Below are 19,793 nucleotides of genomic sequence, written 5' to 3'. Positions count from 1 at the left end.
GGGGATGTCACCGTGTGTCTAATCTCTTAATGTCAAGTAAACTTAACATGAAAATGATAATGAACCAAAATAAAGCGTAACTGACGAAATTTTTTAGACCAAATTTTGGACACCAATTTTGCATATTGGCCAAAACAATTGGTGTCAGGAGTTTGGATTAGGACCCGAAGTGCACTTAACGCACTCGAAAATTAAGAGCGGCCGAAATTTAATTATTAAAATCCAAATTTAATTCATGCCATGGCTAGTCAAGGCGGTCGAATGCCGGTGGGGGTAAATGAGGAGGTAGATGAGGTAGAATCAATAACCCATGACCCCCGGGAAGAATTGGGAGAAATGGAGGAGGACATTGATGAGGGACCGGCAGCAGGGGTAGAAGATGGCGGCGCCTCGCACGTGGTGACGAGGGCCGCGCCTGCTGCGGAAGTGGGGGTTATGGACATGCAAGTCTTTATGGCACAATTCATGGCAGAGATGAGAGAGATGGGGGACAAATCAAAAAGGGAAATAATTGACGCCCAAAAGAATGACATGAATAAAATTAATGGGAAGATGGACATCCAAGAGAAAAAGATGGATGCTCAAAGTAATCAAATGAAAGAATTGGGGGACAAAACCACCCGGGAATTGAAGGAGGTAAAAAAGGACTTGGAAAACAAAATAGGTGGCCAAATGAAAGAATTGGGGGATAAATCCACCCGGGAGTTGGAAAAGACGATGGTGGCGTCGAAAAAGGAAATAAAAGAGGCAGGGAAGGACATAAGACGCAAGTTGAGCGAAGAGGTTGCAAAGGGACGCGACGGGGTAACGCGATGTGAGGAACGCGTGGAGAGCCGGGTAGAGGAGAGCGCGGCTACATTGACCGAGGGGGTAGAAATCGCGACTCGGGGTATGGAAAAGCCAACAGCCGCCGAATTGGAAAATAAAATTTTATGTGCACTGGCGGTCGTGGAGGAAAAAGAAAAGGAAATGTGTATAGTTGAAATTGGGGCCGAAGAGACGGCAGAGTTAGAAAATGAATCACGGGAGAAGGAAATGGAATGCACCCAAAGTTTGTGTTCGCATTGTGATGTCGTGCTTCCTAACGAAAATGAAAGTTTGCAGATGCTGCCGCGGAAGAGGGTCCCGAAGGTGAGTAGGAGTGTGTATGGCGCGAAAGTGTTTGGCGGGAAAAGATTTTTGGCGCGCTTGGGATCCCGACGAAACCCAGGCGCTCGTGGAAGGTCCATGGTGCGATGTACGCAAGTGAATGGCGTGAGTGTGCGAACGGCACCGGAGCGCGAGTGTGTAACAGGAGAGTGTGTTACAGAGTGCGAGGAAGAATGTACGATGGAGTGTATGTGGGAAGAGTGTGTCGAAGACGAGTGTGAAACAGAGTGTGCGATGGACGAGGAGAGTGAGAGCGGATGCACACCAGAGCGTGTTGTGGAGAGTGTGAAGGAGTGCACACCAGAGTGCGTGATTGGGTGTGCAACCAGAGTGCACACCCGTGGGTAAGTGTGCACTGATTGGGTGTGTAGCGGGAGAGTGCACACCCGTGGTTGTTGCTGAGGGTGTAACAAAAGAGTGTACGTGAGGGTGTGTGATGGCCAAGTGTGTAACGGAGTGTGCGAGTGGTATGAGAGCACCAGGATGTGCGCGATGGTGTGTGATAATGGAGTGTGCGAACGGCATGAGTGCACGTGAGTGGTGTGCACCTGAGTGTGCAAGAGAAGAGTGTGCACAGGAGAGTGCAGTAATGGAGTGTGTGGGGGTGCCTCGGTGTGTGAGAGAGGTGTAGGTCGCGTGTGTTAAGAACACGGCCCGAGCATCGACGCAGACCGGGGGAGCGTTTAGGGCGACGTATAGCTGACGCGAGCCCTCGGTGCGTGGTGTGCTTTGTGTGCTGCGGGGATCGTTGCCGCGGCGGCATGCACAATTCGTGCCGGGCCCCGCCCTGTATGGTCGGTGCCGCGCCTTGGCAGGAAAGGCAATCGGCACGGTTCGAGGAGGGGTAGGAGAGGTCGGAGCTTCGCCCACTGGTGGGTGCGGTGCTCCGACCCTGGGCGGCTGGGCTATCGTGCCGGGGACCGAAAGGCTGGACGCAGGGATGGTGCCTGGAACCTTGGTCCAACAAAACCTCCTCCCCTGAATCGAAAATGCCGGACGAACCCAACCTACAGTAGACCAACCACCTGCATGCATTGCTCGGCTTTTCGAAGCCGAGCTGTGACGACGATGTATTTCCGCACTGAGAGGCTCATAGTTCAGAGGACTGGAATAGCAATGGTGTTGGCGAATGGTACCCGGCGTAGGAGAGTGGTGGTTTCGCCATTCGTTACACGATATTGGGGCACATGAGCAGTAGATTATGGGGTGGCAGTGAAAACTAGCCGAGGGTGGGCTAGGATATTGTTAGGGATTTAGAAATGACAGTAGATGACAAGATTTAAGTAGAGACATTGGTACAGGTAGAGGGGACGTAGAGAGATTAGTTGGTTGATAATGACGAGGGTGTGCTTAGTGTAGGGGAAGACGGGAAAGCACGAGTATTAGAGGGAAGTAGTTCGTTAGATGATGCTGTGTGTGTGTAGTAGTGTGGAGAAATTGTGTTTGTGGATGAGCTTGAGCAAATGAGGAATTGAATGAGAAGCACTGTGTGTATTGAGCTTGACTTTGAGGTGCAAATGAGGAATTGAATGGGAATCACTGTGTGGATGAGCTTGAGCAAATGAGGCATTGGTTGGGGATAACCAGAGGTGGTGTATGAGTGGTGTATTGAGGACAAGTGGAATTGTGTTGAGTGAATTGACTTGCATGGTGTGCAAGTGGGGAACAGGTATGAGAGCACAAGAGGTGTGCAAGAGAACTTGGTGTGTGTGAGAATATTTGGTGTGGAATGCTTGGTGGGAGTAAATGGTGTGGAATGCATGGTGCGAAGGAGTGAATGGGGAGAGATGGACCCCTTCACGAATACCCGGGGAGGGTAGTTTAAAGTTAGGTAGAGGGCTTAGGTAAATTATTGGATATTGACACCTGTGGTGCAGGTAGTGGCAAAGAAGTGCTTGGATGGGTGCATGAGTCTGTGGAATGGCTGGGCGTGTGGGCTTTGTTGGTGCGTATGGTTATTGGAGCACTCCGCCACTGGTAGTTTGTCGGCCAGGTGAGGCCGCAGGTAGGCTCTGCGAGCCAGTCAGAGTAGTTGTTCAGTGGGGCCCGAGGATCCAGGAGAAGGACCCGGGTAGCCCAATGCCAGAGAGGGCATCAGAGGGGTGAGAGAGCCAGGAGGGGCCTTCCCCAATTTAGGTAGTCGCAAGGAGCAAGGTAAGCTCAGGTGGTGACTTCAGTTGCAGAGGTGCGCAGGTAGTTGGACCTGCTAGTGGAGCCACACGACCCAGCCCCGAAATTGTGCAAAGGCACAGATTGAAAAATTGGGGAGTGAGACCCAAATTTGGAGGGCACCACAGGGTGGGTCAATGGGAATTGGTTTTTAGAACAGCATAGTTGAAAGATGCCAATTGGCAGGGCATGACCCCGGGTTAGTTTAACTGAGTTAATGTAACTAGTGTAGTTAGGAATTGAGAAGTCCCTTCGCACCATCCACATTCATTCACCAGGGTGACAAAGCTCCGCACCAGCAGCGAGTGAACGATTTGAGTGGGTAAGACGCATCTCGATGTGATTAGACAATGTGTTTATTCCATCTCTTCCTTCTTGGGAGGGATTGGGAAACGAATTTGGTTTAGAGGGGGATATGGGAGACAAGACGTAGAGACCGGTTTGTAATTTGTAAATACAGGGAAGGGCAAGGGTCGTGTAAGCTGACATGGGGGGGGGGGGTATGAACGGTTCGGGACGAGCTTGCTCTGCTCGCTCTCCCATGCCCCTCATAGTTGCATTACCTTGTGTTTGGTGTACCCTTGCGCCCTTTCCTTTGCTTTGTCTTTCCTCCCCACCCATGGACCCATTTTGGAGGGCGAGTGTGCAGGAACACTGAACTGTGCAGCTGCACCTGGCTACACCTGTGCGGCACCCCTGCTGCATTTTGCTGCACCACAATACACATTATGGACCACACATTCTGTCACCTTGCCTTTTTGCTGAGCAGTCATTTGCTGCAAACTTACCTTGCACCTGCGGACCACTGGTTTTAAGTGGCGTCGATGTCATGCAGTCGGACCACATGAGATTGGCCCTGCTGGCAATAAAAATGGACACGGTTTGTACATTGTATTCTCATGTGCCAGGAAAGAAGACCTTGACGTTTTTTTTTATTATTGCACACCGAAGATGAAGCAGGAAGCAAGAACATGTAGCCAAGCAGCAAATATGACATTTGAAATGTGAACCTTTTGTGAAATGTGTATTGGTGCATTGGTGCATTGCTGTGTTTTCTCCCATCCAAACTTCTTTCCGCAAAAAGAACAGGTCCTGGATTATAGAAATGTAAATAATTAGGTTTAGTGTTGTAAATAAGATGCTACCCACCGGCTTTATGTTTAGTTTCAAAACAATTCCGCAATTCGGTTAGCTGTGGGTGTGAGTCGGTTAGAGTTAGTTTCACAATGCAGTAGGTGGGACATATCTAGTGTTGTAAAACTGTCACATACAGGGAGTTAGATTAAATGTTAGAGGGGAACCACATCTAAGTGTCACACGTAATTTAAAAACTAGTCCCAAACCTTTCTCAAAATCGGTCGTTCTCACTTGTGTGGGTTCGACTCGGGGACGAGTCTGGCAAGGGAGGGGGGCCGAGCTGCGCTTTTGAGATTTGCACATGGAAGTCATTAAAGGTTAAAGGGTTGCCCCCCATAGTTAGTTCCACGAGCAACATATAGGCCCATTTGTAGTATAGTTATGTCTTAGTATGTGTAAGAATAGGCCATTTCCCCTCTTAGTACCTGCATTGTGTAAAGACAGGAGAGTAGGCCCCATTCATTTTGCTCCAACCTCCATTCTACCTGTATGGGCGCAATCCATCCCACACCCCATTTGGCTGTCCACTAGTCGAGTAACACGAGGTAGGCCTAAAAAGGTGGGGGCGACGTTGAGGTCGGGTGCGGCAGAGGCGATGACGGTAAGAGCCACCAGCCAACCAGAGCTCGAGCGGAATGGCATGAGAGGGCGTGGTGAAGTGCGTCTGGTGAGTTCCAGAAGGTTCGCGGGGTGGGTCTATATAAGCCCATACGAAAAGCCCTCGAAAGGACTCACGTGCATACGGCAGTGGCAAAGGGCGCGAGAGGACTTACTTGCATCAGTGGCGCGAGAGGACTTGCAGAGAGGGGACTTGATAAAGACAACTCGCAGAGCTGATACGGAGGCGGAATGCGGGGAGGACTGGAGAACTTGCATCACTCGCCATTGTTGAACTTTGAACTGTACAAAGTACGCGGGCGCAGCCAGACGCGTCGGTAACGCATATAGCGCTTTTCAGCCACGCGAGTAAGCGCGGCCATAGCCGCAAGTGAATAACCGCCAGCCGCGCCAAAGTCTGCTCTCTACCATTCGCCCCGTGATAACCCGCTCCGTTCAGGCGACACGCAGCGAGCTCCTACTTTCACCTACTTCCATCTCCAAGGGACGTGCCGGGGACCGGAGAGAGAGCTGCACGGGAGCCATCCCTGGACGCACTGGTGAACATCAACCTGCCCATCAGCAATCCCCGTGTGAGTGTGTGTGTGAGATGGGCCCGTTTGTCCTGGGTATTAAGTAAGACTGTTTTTAAGGACTGCTCTGTGTCTCTGCTTCTTCTGCCATTGTATAGTGTAAATAAACCGGTGTTCTTTCTTTCCTGATTCGATCGTACCTGTGATTTCTCCATTGGCTAAGCGTGGTACGAAGTAGATCGCTCCAATCGGGTCTAGTAAGTAATAACGGCGCGGATCACGTGCACGCAACCGCTTGGCGTATCACCAACACATGTGGTTTGTGCGGGTCTTATTTCCTCGCTTACAGGGCAGCGCTAGTACTTAGGTAACAGCGAATTTGGTCCTGAAACCCTATTTAGCGCTGTCCGGAAGGGACGTAATAGGTCCCGGGTCGCGCCAGGTCAGTCAAATCCCCCCTTGGTAAGGGGAGAAGGCCGGCGGCAGATCCACAACAATATGTTCACTAAAAGCTAAGTGTTGCGTCCTTATCATATATCTAAAAGGAAGATTTAGAGATGGAAGGACGAGTGGCAGTTGGGATTTGGTGTGCAATTCAAACGCCTTTTGTCATGGTACGGCGACTAACTCACCCACGTCATGCAGGGATATTAAACTAAAACACGATGTGCATACGTAACAATTACCCCCAAGGTAATTGGGAGAAAAGGGGGAAAAACCTCTCTAACCTTTACCAACGCATTATAACACATTGTTACCCACTACACAAAGGTCCCTGGTCTATTCTGGTCTGGTCTTATATTATAGAAATAACTATGCTGAGAGACCTGGATGTTGGGTGCCATTGTTTTCAGGGCCGGTTCCCAAAACTGCAACAATATGCACTGTGTATGTGTATATATAGCCATATGGCATACAGTGCCTTCAGAAAGTATTCACACCCCTTGACTTTTTTCACATTTTATTGTGTTACAGCCTGAATTTAAAATGGGTTACCTTGAATTATTTTGTCACTCGTCTACACACAATACCCCATGATGTCAAAGTGGAGTTATATTTTAATATATTTTAGAATTTTGTACAAAATAATTAAAAATGAAAATCTGAAATGTCTTGAGTCAATAAGTATTCAACCCCGTTGCTATGACACTCCAAATTGAGCTCAGGTGCATCCAATTTAATTTGATCATCCTTGAGATGTCTCCACAACTTCATTGGAGTCCACCTATAGCCAACTCAATAGTTTGGACATGATTTTAGAAAGAAACACACCTTTCTATATAAGGTCCCACAGTAGACGGAGCATGTCAGAGCAGAAACTCTACCACGAAGTCCACGGAACTGTCCATAGAAATCCGAGATAGAATTGTGAGGAGGTATAGATCTTGGGAGGGGTATAAAACAATTTATATTGTGTTGAAAGTTCCCAAGAGCACAGTGAGCTCCATCATTAGGAAATGGAAATAATATTGAACTGTGGCGGACACAAAAGCCCACTGGCGTGGTGACATCATTCCACGCACCAAGTGGGCGGTGGGCACGCCCGAGGGGTAGGCGTGGCCTCATGATATACACCGGGCGACCAGCCCGGAGGAGTTCAGTGTTACAGTGTAGTCTTACAATAAAGACGTTTATATGTTACCGCTTGTCCGCTTCCTCCTTGCTCACAAGCAGCGCGCATAATGCCGCGCTTTACTGGTGACCCTCGACGTTGGATCTGCCGGAGCGATCCTTCCACACGCGACGCCATCGCCATGGCCGCCTTCGTCAAACTTCCGGAATTTTGGGAGGCTCAGGCCGAAGTCTGGTTCGTCCAGGCCGAAGCCCAATTTCAGCTTCGGCACCTCACCGGCGATGACACGCGCTACTGCCACGTCGTCGCCTCCCTCGGGCCCGGCACGGCCGCTCGAGTTGTGTCCGTCCTTCGCCACCCACCGGACGGCCACAAGTACGAGGCACTCAAGCGGCTACTCCTAGCCACGTTCAGCCTCACGGACGACGCACGGGCCGACCGCCTCCTGGATCTCCCCGAGCTCGGTGAGACGCGCCCGTCGGTCCGAATGGACCATATGCTGTCACTGTTGGGCGACGAAGCCCCCGGTTCGCTATTCCGGGCACTTTTCCGTCGCCAACTTCCAGCGCAGGTTCGCCTCGCGTTGGCCGGGACCGGGCTAACGGAACCCCGAGCATTGGCGGCCGAGGCGGACAAGTACGTCGCCGCTTCGGACACGCGGGCGAGCGTTGGCGTGGCCGTCACGGCCTTCGACGCTGATGTTCCACAGCATCGTCTTCTACAGCACGCTGAAGTTCAGCAGCATGCTGATACGCACCTCGTGAACGCCGCCACGCCCCGCCCACCGCCGCGGCGAAAACCGCCACCGCGGGGAAACCCGTCGACTCCACCGGCCTGGCGGAGCCAGCCGCGCTCCTCCAGCTCCACCACCTGGTGCTGGTTCCACGCCAAGTTCGGCCACGAAGCTCGGCGGTGTCATCCGCCGTGCTCCTTCAACGGGTCGGGAAACGCCCGGGCCGGCGCTCAATTGTTGCGATGAGCGCCGGCCGTTCGAGCAGCCTGCTGTTCATAACGGACACCTTCTCCGGGCGCCGTTACCTGTGCGACACGGGAGCACAGGTGAGTGTCATTCCCGCCGGCACGTCAGACAAGCACGCCGCGGGTGGGGGCCCCGCGCTGCTTGCCGCGAACGGGACGCCCATCCGTACGTACGGAAAACGCTGCCTCTCTCTGCGGTTTGGAGGGCAGGTTTTCCGATGGACGTTCGTCACCGCCGACGTGCCCATGGCACTGCTTGGCGCGGACTTCCTGTGCGCTAATGGGCTCCTGGTCGACGTCAAGCGCAGACGGCTTGTCCAGGCCGAGATGTTCAGCTCGCTCGCATGTGCGTTGCCCAGCTCAACGAGCGGCTTGCCAAGCGGCTTGCCGAACGATTCGGTTCCGGCCACGTTGGTCTGTACGCTTCCGGCAGCGGACGCATTCACCCGCCTCCTCGCCGGCTTCCCGGCCCTCACGCGGCCCACCTTCTCGGTGGGGGCCGTCAAGCACGGGGTGGCCCATCACATCCCCACCGTCGGGCCACCGGTCTACGCCCGGGCACGCCGCCTCGAGCCGACGAAGCTGGCGGTGGCAAAAGCGGAGTTCGCTACCCTGGAGCGACTCGGCATCGTTCGGCGCTCAGAGAGCGCTTGGGCGTCGCCGCTGCACATCGTGCCGAAGCCCGGCGGGGGATGGCGACCGTGCGGGGACTATCGCCGTCTCAATGACGCCACGACTCCCGACCGCTACCCCGTCCCCCACATTCAGGACTTTTCCGCCCGTTTGGCGGGCAGGTCCTTCTTCTCGAAGGTGGACCTCATACGCGGCTACCATCAGGTCCCCGTCAGGCCGGAGGACGTCCCGAAGACGGCGGTCATCACGCCATTCGGACTCTTCGAGTTCCTGCGCATGCCCTTCGGTCTGAAGAATGCGGCTCAGGCGTTCCAGCGACTGATGGACAGCGTCCTGCGCGACTTGGATTTTGTCTACGTCTACCTGGACGATATCCTCGTCGCCAGCGCGTCCCGCGAAGAGCACCTACGCCACCTCCGCACGCTCTTCGAACGCCTGGGCCAGCATGGCCTGATTGTGAACCCCGCAAAGTGCCGGTTCGGCGCCGCCACAATCGATTTTCTGGGGCACCGTGTCACCAGGCACGGAGCCGTCCCCCTGCCGGCCAAGGTGGAGGTGGTGAAGGGGTTTCCGCGCCCCCGCACGATCAGAGGGCTGCAGGAGTTCCTGGGCATGGTGAACTTTTACCATCGGTTCCTGCCCCGTATCGCCCAGCTCCTGCGCCCCCTGCATGAAGCTCTCCGAGGTAAGCCGGGCAAAGGCGACGTTACCTGGACCGAGCAGATGGACACGGCGTTCACGGGCGCGAAGCTCGCCTTGGCTAACGCCACCATGCTCGCGCACCCGGTGCCCGATGCACCGATCGCCCTCACCACCGATGCCTCGGACTACGCGGTGGGCGCGGTGCACGAGCAATGGGTGCGTGGAGCTTGGCAACCGCTGGCGTTCTTTAGCCGGCAGCTTCGCCCGCCCGAACGCCGTTACAGTACCTTCGACCGCGAGTTGCTCGGACTTCACTTGGCGGTCAGGCACTTCCGCCATCTGCTCGAGGGCCGGGCGTTCACTGCCTTCGTCGACCACAAGCCGCTGATCTTCGCGATGGGCAAGGTCACCGAGCCGTGGTCGGCCCGGCAGCAGCGTCACCTCTCGGCCGTGTCCGAGTACACGACGGACATCCAGCACGTCGCGGGGAAGGACAACCCGGTTGCGGATTGCCTTTCCCGGGCCGTCGCCCACGCAGTCCACCTCGGCATCGACTATGCCCGGATGGCAGCGGACCAGGCCGCTGACCCCGACGTCCAGGCCTTGCGGACCGCCGTCACGGGCCTCCGCGTCACCGAGGTGCCGTTCGACGGCGTGGGCGCGGCCCTCTTGTGCGACGTCTCCCTCGGGTGTCCTCGCCCCATTGTGCCCGCGGGCTGGCAGCGCCAGGTGTTTGACGCCATCCACGGCCTGTCCCACCCGGGCGCGAGGGCCTCCCAAAGGCTGATCGCCGACAAGTTCGTCTGGCATGGCCTCCGGAAGGCCGTCCGCGGCTGGGCCAGGACATGCCTCGCGTGCCAGCGCGCCAAGGTGCACCGGCACACCCAGGCCCCGTTGGCCCCGTTCACGGTGCCGGAACGCCGGTTTGACCACGTCCACGTGGACCTGGTGGGACCTCTGCCCCCCTCGCGGGGTTTCACCCACGTCCTTACCATGGTGGACCGCACCACCCGGTGGCCGGAGGCCGTGCCCTTGGCGTCGACAACGGCGGCCGATGTCGTGCAGGCTTTCATCGCCACCTGGGTCGCCCGGTTCGGCGCCCCCTCAGACATCTCATCCGACCGCGGCCCCCAGTTCACCTCGGAGCTCTGGGGGGCGGTTGCGCAGGGGCTCGGGGTCCGGCTGCACCGAACCACGGCCTACCACCCCCAGGCTAACGGCCTGTGTGAGCGATTTCACCGCTCATTGAAGGCCGCGCTCCGGGCCACCCTCCGCGACGGCGGCTGGGTCGACAGGCTCCCCTGGGTCCTGCTGGGCCTCCGGACGGCGCCCAAGGAGGACCTGCGCACATCCGCGGCGGAGTTGGTCTTCGGGCAACCGCTGCGGGTGCCGGGCGAGTTCCTCCCCGACTCCATGGCACCATGGTCCGCGGCACAGCAGCGCTCCGCTCTGCAAGAGACCGCCCAGAGGTTCGCCCCGGTGCCCACGGCATGCCACGGGCACCCACCGACGCACGTCGCCCCGGAGCTTCGCACGGCGGAGTACGTCTTCGTCCGCCACGATGCCCATCGGACACCACTGCGGCCCCCGTACGACGGGCCTTTCCGCGTGCTGGAGACCGGGGCGAAGCACTTCACCCTGGACATCGGCGGTACTCCTGACTGCGTTTCGGTAGACCGCCTCAAGCCGGCCCACCTCGATGTGGACCATCCACCGCCAGTGGCCCGACCCCCATGTCGGGGCCGCCCTCCTGCGGGCGGACCCCCGGCACCGCCCAGCCCCGCCGCCACGGCGCCCCCCGGTCCTGCACCCATCCCAGGGGCAGCCAGGGGCATCCCACCTGGTATCCCTGCACCCCGGACGCCGCCGATCGCCAGGGGGCGCTTCGGCCGGGTCATTCGTCTGCCCCACAAACTGGCCCTCCAGGTGCGCGGGAATTCTGGGGGGGCGCGTGTGGCGGACACAAAAGCCCACTGGCGTGGTGACATCATTCCACGCACCAAGTGGGCGGTGGCCACGCCCGAGGGGTAGGCGTGGCCTCATGATATACACCGGGCGACCAGCCCGGAGGAGTTCAGTGTTACAGTGTAGTCTTACAATAAAGACGTTTATATGTTACCGCTTGTCCGCTTCCTCCTTGCTCACAAGCAGCGCGCGTAACGCCGCGCTTTAGAACTACCCAGACTCGTCCTAGAGCTGGCCGTCTGACCAAACTGAGCAACGAGACAAGTAGGTCCTTGGTCAGGGAAGTGACCAAGAACCCAATGACGACTCTGACAGAACTACAGAGTTCCTTGCCTGAGATGAGAGAACCTGTCGGAAGGACAACAGTGTCTGCAGCACTTCACAAATCTACGGTTTATGGGAGAGTGGACAAATGGAAGCCACTCCTGAAAAAGGCACATGACAGCACACCTGGAGTTTGCAAAAAGGCACGGGAATGATTGAGAGCATGAGGTAAAATATTCTGTGGTCTGATGAGACGAAAAATGAATTATATGGCCTGAATGCAAAGCGCTAAATCTGGTGGAAACCAAGCACAGCTTATCTCCATCTAACATCATCCCTACCGTGAAGCATGGTGGTGGCAGCATCATGATATGGAGATATTCTGTGTAGATCAGTATTATGTGTAGATCAATGACAAAAAATCTCAATTCAATAATTTCATCAATTTTAAATTCAGGCTGAAACACAACAAAATGTGAAGTCAAGGGGTGTGAATACTTTCCAGAGGCACTGTATGCCATATGACTATATATACAGTGAAAACACCTCACAGTGAGAGAGCCATTGACATTCGTTGAAGATGAACTGATCATAGAAGATAAATGTAAAATAATCATCATTTACTCACTGGATGTCTTTACAACTAACACTCTACCATAAGAGGTGAGTCTGTGTTGTGGTGCCGACTGGAGGGACACCTGCTGGGTACGAGAGAGAACTCGCATTTTCATTACCTTATTCCAGAACTTTCATTCACATTTACGATAATTCCAAATGAATTTTTTGATGAACTTATGGTGTCACATTGTGTAACCTGCTGATGAAAAACACACGCAGGGGTGAACATGGATTGACATGTAGACATACAGTCACGTGAAAAAGTAAGTACACCCCATGTAAAATTTTGACTTTTTCAACATATTTCAACATACAGCTAATTGATCTTCATTTCAACAATATTGATAGATAAAGGTGATATAATATAACAAATATCATGAAACATTTACATTTTGTAGTCCATTGTATAATTTAAATACACATAAATGCAAATTTCGCATGTGGAAAAAGTAAGTACACCCCTACATTTATCACGACTTCAAACACCTAAAATTCGAATCAGGTGCACCAGCTCAGGTGCAAATGATTAGAACATCGTTAGAGAGGATCTTGGAGGAACCTGTCCTATTTAAACCTCAGACATTTAGTTTGGTTTGCTCTTTGATGTTGAAGTGTGCGGCGTCACCATGCCTAGATCAAAAGAGCTCTCTGAGGCCTTCACAAAGAAGGTTAGAGATGCCTACGGGTCTGGGAAGGGATTAAAAAAGATCTCCAAACAATTTGAAATCAATCATTCGACTGTCCGGAAGATCATCTACAAGTGGAGAAGATTCCAAACAACTGCCACCTTGTTCAGGCCAGGCCGCCCCAGAAAGTTCAGCCCGAGAGCAGACCACAAGATGCTGAAAGAAGTCTCGAAGAACCCCAGAATGTCATCATGGGATCTACAGGTAGCTCTTGCCACTGTTGATGTCAAAGTGCACGAGTCTACCATTAGAAAGAGGCTGCACAAATTTGATCTACATGGGAGGTGTGCCAGGAGGAAACCTTTGCTGTCCATAAAGAACATCAGGGCAAGACTAAAGTTTGCCAATGAACACCTCGGCAAAGACCAGCACTTCTGGAACAATGTGCTCTGGACAGATGAGTCAAAGGTAGAGCTATTTGGCCACAATACCAGAAGACATGTTTGGCAACAACCAAAGACAGCATTTGACCAAAAGAACATCATACCAACTGTAAAGCATGGTGGTGGAAATATTATGGTTTGGGGCAGCTTTGCTGCATCTGGGCCTGGGCAGCTCACCATCATAGAATCCACTATTAATTCTTCATTGTACCAGAGGGTGCTTGAGGATAATGTGAGGCCATCTGTCGGAAAGTTGAAGCTCAACTGAAGGTGGACCTTGCAACATGACAATGACCGTAAACGTACCAGTAAATCCACCAAGGAATGGCTGAAAAGAAAGAAATGGAGGGTTCTGGAATGGCCAAGTCAACGCCCGGATCTAAATCCCATCGAGATGTTGTGGGGGGATTTGAAACGAGCTGTGCATGCAAGAAACGCTTTAAGTGCATGCAAGTGCATTGTGCATGCAAGAAATGGTGGTGGGATGAGGCAGTTGGAAAGAGGCTTTTTTTTTTTCTTTTTTTTTGTATACTGAATCGAGGCTCGTGAAAGAGCTAACATTTATTTCACAAACAAATCAACCAGACAAACAAAATATACAAAAAGAGGGAGCGGAAGACAAGATGGGGAGAGAAGGGGAAGCACACAACCACAACATTTGAGAGCAGGGAGAAGTGTGGGAGGGATAGGGCTTGGGGGCAGGAGGCTTGGGAAGGGGGGGGGGTGGGTGGGAGAAGTATAAAACACAAGGGGACCGAAATTAGCGGGGGTAGAAAAGATATCAAGGTTTTGGATGGGGGAGGATAAGAGAAGAGGAAGAGGATTGACAAGAAGAGGAAGAAGTTCAAGGAGTGGCAGAAAGCGAAGAGTACGGGAGCAGAAAAAGCAGAGCATGAAAGTTATAAGGCAACCAAGAAGGCTGCAAAGAAAGAGGTAGCAAAGGCGCAGGAGGCATGTAGGAAAATGTTCGGAGAAAGCTTGGATTCAGAAGAGGGTCAGAGAGTGGTATTCAGGATTGCAAAGCAGATCGCGAAAGAGAGGTGTGGTGTGATGGGGGTGAGTTGCTTGTAGTATGAAGTGGGACAAATCGTTGTGGATCCAGATGGAATTAAAGGAAGATGGAAAAGATATATGGAAATGCTGTTGAATAGAGAGAATGAATGGGATGGCAACATAGACAGTAACCCAGTTTTAGGACAGGTGGAGAAGATAACTGAGAAGGAAGTTGAGGAAGCGATAAAAGCAATGAAGAGTAGAAAAGTGGGAGGGCCGACGGGAGTTGTGGGAGATATGTTGAAGGCAGCAGGAAGTTGGGGTGTGAAGAGAATGACAGAGATCTGTAATCTGGTGGTGAAAGAAGGCCGCATTCCAGTGGGTTGGGAACTGATTACCCTCGTCCCTCGATACAAGGGGAAAGGTGACCCTCTGGAGTGTGGCTCGTACCGAGCAATAAAGTTATTGGAGCATGGAATGAAGGTATTGGAAAGGGTGTTGGAGAGGAGGATAGGAAGAACGTGAAGATCGACGAAATGCAGTTTGGATTTATGCCAGGAAGAAGCACCACAGATGCGCTCTTTATTGTGAGGCAGTTGCAGGAGAAGTACATGGAGAAGAGGAAGAAGTTGTTTCTTGGGTTTGTTGATCTGGAGAAAGCATTCGATAGGGTTACAGGCGAAGTATTGACATGGGCATTGAGGAAGTTAGGAGTGGAGGAATGGTTTATCAGAGTGGTGATGGAAATGTACAAAAGAGCGTGCCCAACTGTAAGGACGAAGGAAGGGAACAGTGGTGAGTTTGAGGTGAAGGTGGGAGTGCATCAGGGGTCCGTACTAAGTCCACTACTATTTGTAGCTGTGATGGAGGTGCTGGCTCAGAACGTAAAGGAGGGTTTACCGTGGGAGTTGTGGTATGCAGATGATCTGGTGTTGATTGCGGAAAGTATGGATGGACTGAAGGAAAAGATGAACAAGTGGAAGGAATGTATGGAGACAAAAGGTCTGAAGGTGAATATCGGAAAGACGAAGGTGATGGCAAGTGGTAAAGCCTGTGGTGAGGTGGAAAGAACTGGGAAGTGGCCATGTGCTGTGTGCAGGAAGGGTGTCGGAGTGAACTCCATTCAATGTACAATGTGCGCTGAGTGGGTTCATCAAAAATGTAGTGGTCTGAGAGGATCATTAACCAGCGTGGCAGCTACATTCAAATGTAAGGTATGCACAGAGCGAGCTGCAGATGGAGGAAATGTTGAGTTGGATCTTGGAGACGGCATGAAGCTGGAAGGTGTGAAAACATTTTCCTACCTCGGAGACATGCTGAATGGAGAAGGTGGATCAGACTCGGCAACGGTTGCAAGAGTGAGATGTGCATGGAAGAAGTTTCGGGAACTGAGTGGCGTGCTGATGAGGAGGGGAGTGTCGTTGAAGCTGAAGGGAAAGGTGTATGCTGCATGTGTGAGAAGTGTTATGATTTATGGGAGCGAGACACGGGTAATGAACGTAGAGCAGCCACGAAGGCTGGAAAGGGTGGAAATGCAAATGGTTCGGTGGATGTGTGGAGTATCGTTGAGAGAGAGGAAGACAAATGCTGAATTGCGAAAGATGATGGGAATAGAGCCTGTGATTGATGCTGTGAAGAGGAACAGGTTGAGATGGTTTGGTCATGTGTTGAGGAAGGATGAAAGTGACTGGTTGAGAAGAGTGATGGAAATGAATGCAGAAAGAAGTAGAGGACGGGGAAGACCGAGAAAGACTTGGCTAAAGATGGTGGAAGGAGAAATGCGGGCAAGGGGTTTAACAAGGAGAGATGCAGAAAATAGGGCAAAATAGAGAAGATTGTCATGGGGGCCGCAAGGCTAACCCCCGCTCTAGCAGGGAAAAGGGCCTTAAAATGCATGTTGTTGTTGTTGTTGTGCATGCAAGAAACCCCTCAAACATCGCATAGCTGAAAGAATTCTGCATGGAGGAGTGGGCAAAATTTTCTCCCCGTCAATGTCAGAGACTGGTAGGCAGTTATAACAAACGCCTACTTGAGGTTGTTTCTGCCAAAGGGGGCAATACCACCTAGAGTAAGGGCATTTTATGAGATATTTCACAAATCTGTTAACTAAATTGTTACCAAAAAATTTCTTCACCAATATGTTTGTAAAGCTGTGTAATAACATGTGTTAAAATGTTGAAGTTCAACTCCCGTGGGAAACCCAGAAAAAAAGCTGTTGAATTCGGGTACCGAAAAATTATTTTCGAGAATTTTTTTTTTTAAATCGGCCCTTAAGTAACTTATGAGGGGTCAAATAAGGGTTTTTCATGATTCTGAGTTGATTGTTAACATTTATATTTTCACTTTTACATTTCCACACAAAGTAGCTTTTATTTCACATACATATATAATACTCAAGAGTTATTTCTCATTCACAATGCCAGAAGTTTCAACAGTCATTGTCTATGTCTTCTTCAGACTCAACAACATCATGACTGCAGTTTCTGCATGTAATGCCATTACAGACTCCACAGGCCGAGATGCACGTGACCCCATTCTTCTTGCAGCTGCATCGCCGGTTGCTGCAATCTCCATGACAATTACAGCTCGTGAACTGCAATAGCTCCTCAGGAGCCGTGGGGTCCAGTGTTGGAACTGGCTCATACCCATGCACACCTATTGTCCATCCATAGTCACTGGGGTTCAGAGATATGCTCTGTAGAAGGATCCAGTCCCGGGTCTGCAGGTAGGCACGGAGTGAATGTTGTGCAGCTGCACCCTCTGTTGGAGGTAGAGTCTCTGGTTTGATCACTCCTGCCGCTGCCTTCCTTGAGAACATGTTGTACCGAATTTCACCCAATGTAGTATCTCGTCCATGGTAAATGTACTTGAAAATCGCAGTACCAGCCTGAATCACTGTTTCCTTGGTGGCTTCTGTGTCAAGGAAGATGTCGATGTACTCAGCCGCGTCCCCTTCGCAAAATCTTTAAAAAAGCACCAGGTCTATGTCAAGTAAAGTATAATGTAAAACAGAAATAAAATAATTATTATTTTTAACATTTATACTATGATGACAATGCTTATAATTATTATTAGTATTAGTATTATTTGCCGACGTAATAGTAGTATTATCATTATTACCTGCCAAATAGAGTTGTTTTCCCATGACCAGCGATTGCAGAAACCATATCACACCCCGTGAAGGCGTGACAGAAGAGCAGGTAGCTCTTCTGTGTTTCGGAGAGAGATTCTTTGATCTTTCGGACGTCATAAGAGCCGTTTGATGTGGTTAAGAAGAGTGGATGGTGGCTGTCTGAGCTATGGTGCACCAGCATTACCAGCACGTCTGCATCTTCTGCCCGCACCTGAAAATATAACAACATGTACAAAGCATAATGAACCGTTCAAGAACAGATTTAACTTTTCAACAGTGTGAATTCTCTTATTTTTAAATTACCCCATCTCTCCCCGGGCTCCATCCAATAGTTATACTAACTGAAGACACAAATGGTACTGACCTCAACAGAGCCATCTGAAGCAGCAGCCAATGCCTCTCTCACAATTGAAGTGTCAGCATCATTGTCACACTGCTCCACAGTGATGTGATGTTTTCGGAAGGTTGAAGAGAGAAGGTGGATGAGCTCACTCTTGTTATGAGTGTTGTCCAGAAACTTTGCTCTTGGGGTCCAGTTGGACATATCCGGTCGAATCTGGAGATTACAGCAGGAATTCTTGGTACGCCGGATGTGGTCGTGATCTTTTGGTGATCTGCTGTAGCCATCAAAGACCACAATGATCTTCTGGGAGCAGCGGCCCAGATACTGCACGTAGCTCAGGTAACTGTTGGCGATCTCCTGCCAGGTCTGACGTTGTTCCCACTTCACCATGTAGACAAGCCATCCGCCATCAATTACGAGGGTGCAGCAGGGTTGGTTAGTCAAGTCAAGTGGATCAGTTAACGCCTTCAGGCTTGTATTTGAAAAGTCTGCCTTGTTTGCCTTGTTCATCTTCTGATCTTTGTTGCTGAACAGGGACAATGGGAAGGGAGTCAGCTCATACTGTAAGCTTGTCTCAACTGTCATATCCCGCTGGGTGAAAATGATCAGTCGGTTGAACAACTTTAGTGAGTCAAGGTGAATCTTTTTCTCGTTGACCAAGGGAAATTTTCTTAGTGATGACAGGGCTTTTATCTTTGACTTGACATCCATGGTCGACGTCACTGACTGTCCATCCAGCTTGATCTGCATCTCCATCCCAACTTCAGCTGCTCTCTCAGCATTGACTGCGTCATCTCCAGTGCTTGTGAATCCTGTTGAGAAAGACACGAGCAACTCTTGTCTCTATCGTTGTCGAATGGCTTGATCTCCTCAAACCATTTTAGGACAAGTTCAACTGCCTCTGCATCTCGCTTCATCTGTGTCTTGGCAAGGTCTCTGTGGACTGGAACATGTTTACTGACGTCCTCCTCCATCCGCCGGTTGACATCAGACAGGTGACTGAGGGTGAGCACCCAGCATTTGTGGCCAGAAAAACTGTTTCTCATTCTTCCTCTGCTCAGTCCACCTTGTGACTTGGCTGCCTTCATTAATGTCTGCTCAATGCAAATGTCACACCATGTGCCGGACCACTCATGACTTGGGTAACGGACAACGTGGTTCCCGTCGGCAGTGAGACGTTCTAAGGTGTCTTTGTAAGCAGGCAAAGTTTCTAGTTCCTTCATGAGTTGACAGTACAGCTGTGCGCCCTTGGCATACTGATGATGGCCTGCAGTGGCAAAGATGTGAAGCATCTTGGTAACAATGCAGGACAGATGCCCATTGTGGTCTGCAAGTCGCTCGGTTCTGATAAAGACCTTGATCACATCTACCATGTGGTGGTACTCCACCCAGAGTGCAGGTGTTCTTCCTCCTTTTGCGAGTCGTTTGAAGGTTTCTTCAAACCTTTGCTCAAACACTGGCACTACTGGGTCTGAGTGTCTGGCTCCCATCTTCCCATCAGCCACCTTCTCCATGAAGGTCTTCATGTCACCACGCTCCTCCTCAGTGAAGGCAAGTTTCATGATGTGTTGATAGATGGCTGCATCGATGAGGAGGTGAACACGGATTGCCTTGTCAAAACATCCTTCATCCATGATGTGGTTGGCTGTCGTACTTCCAGGATAGATCAACTGGATCACATCTAGTAGTCCAGAATCTTCCATGATGTTACCCATTGATCCAAGATAAGACTTCAGCAGGTGAAAACCACCCAACCTTGGAATGACGGGTAGATTTGCCTGCTTTATTATATTCACAGCCTTCAGCCAAATCGGAAGATCAAAGGTCACTATAGCGACCCCAGCGCGCCGTATGCACTCTTTCAGAGTGGTGAAGATGGTGTTGAGGTCATTAGGGTCTCCTTCAATAACTGGGAGGAACTCGATCTGTGTGCTCTGCTTTGCATCATTAGCATGGATTCTCTTCATCCAGCCATTCCAGTTGGAGTGTGGGAACTC

The 19,793-nt window shown here is 51.5% G+C and overlaps 2 protein-coding genes across 2 annotated transcripts in view; one reads left to right on the top strand and one right to left on the bottom strand.

Annotated features, from left to right (window-relative positions):
* The window catches only part of LOC144890685 (uncharacterized), a 134,244-nt gene that overhangs the window by 12,538 nt on the left and 101,913 nt on the right, over positions 1 to 19,793 (top strand). The window lies entirely within an intron of this gene.
* On the bottom strand, positions 17,437 to 18,552 carry LOC144889754 (uncharacterized). The gene is made up of 2 exons (XM_078770946.1): positions 17,818 to 18,552; positions 17,437 to 17,664 (listed from the first exon to the last, which is right to left on the bottom strand). Exons 1-2 carry the CDS (start codon positions 18,550 to 18,552, stop codon positions 17,437 to 17,439), a joined length of 963 nt encoding a protein of 320 aa, XP_078627072.1.

Source organism: Myxine glutinosa, chromosome 1 (assembly GCF_964187855.1).
Source record: "Myxine glutinosa chromosome 1, kmMyxGlut1.1, whole genome shotgun sequence".
NCBI lineage: Eukaryota > Metazoa > Chordata > Myxini > Myxiniformes > Myxinidae > Myxine > Myxine glutinosa.
This window is presented reverse-complemented; position numbering and strand designations above follow the sequence as displayed.

Coding starts and splice junctions, on each gene's coding strand:
- LOC144889754 (XM_078770946.1), bottom strand. CDS start 18,552: ATGGAGATGCAGATCAAGCTGGATGGACAGTCAGTGACGTCGACCATG. Junction 17,665..17,817: donor CTTCAGATGGCTCTGTTGAG/GTCAGTACCATT, acceptor TTATATTTTCAG/GTGCGGGCAGAAGATGCAGA.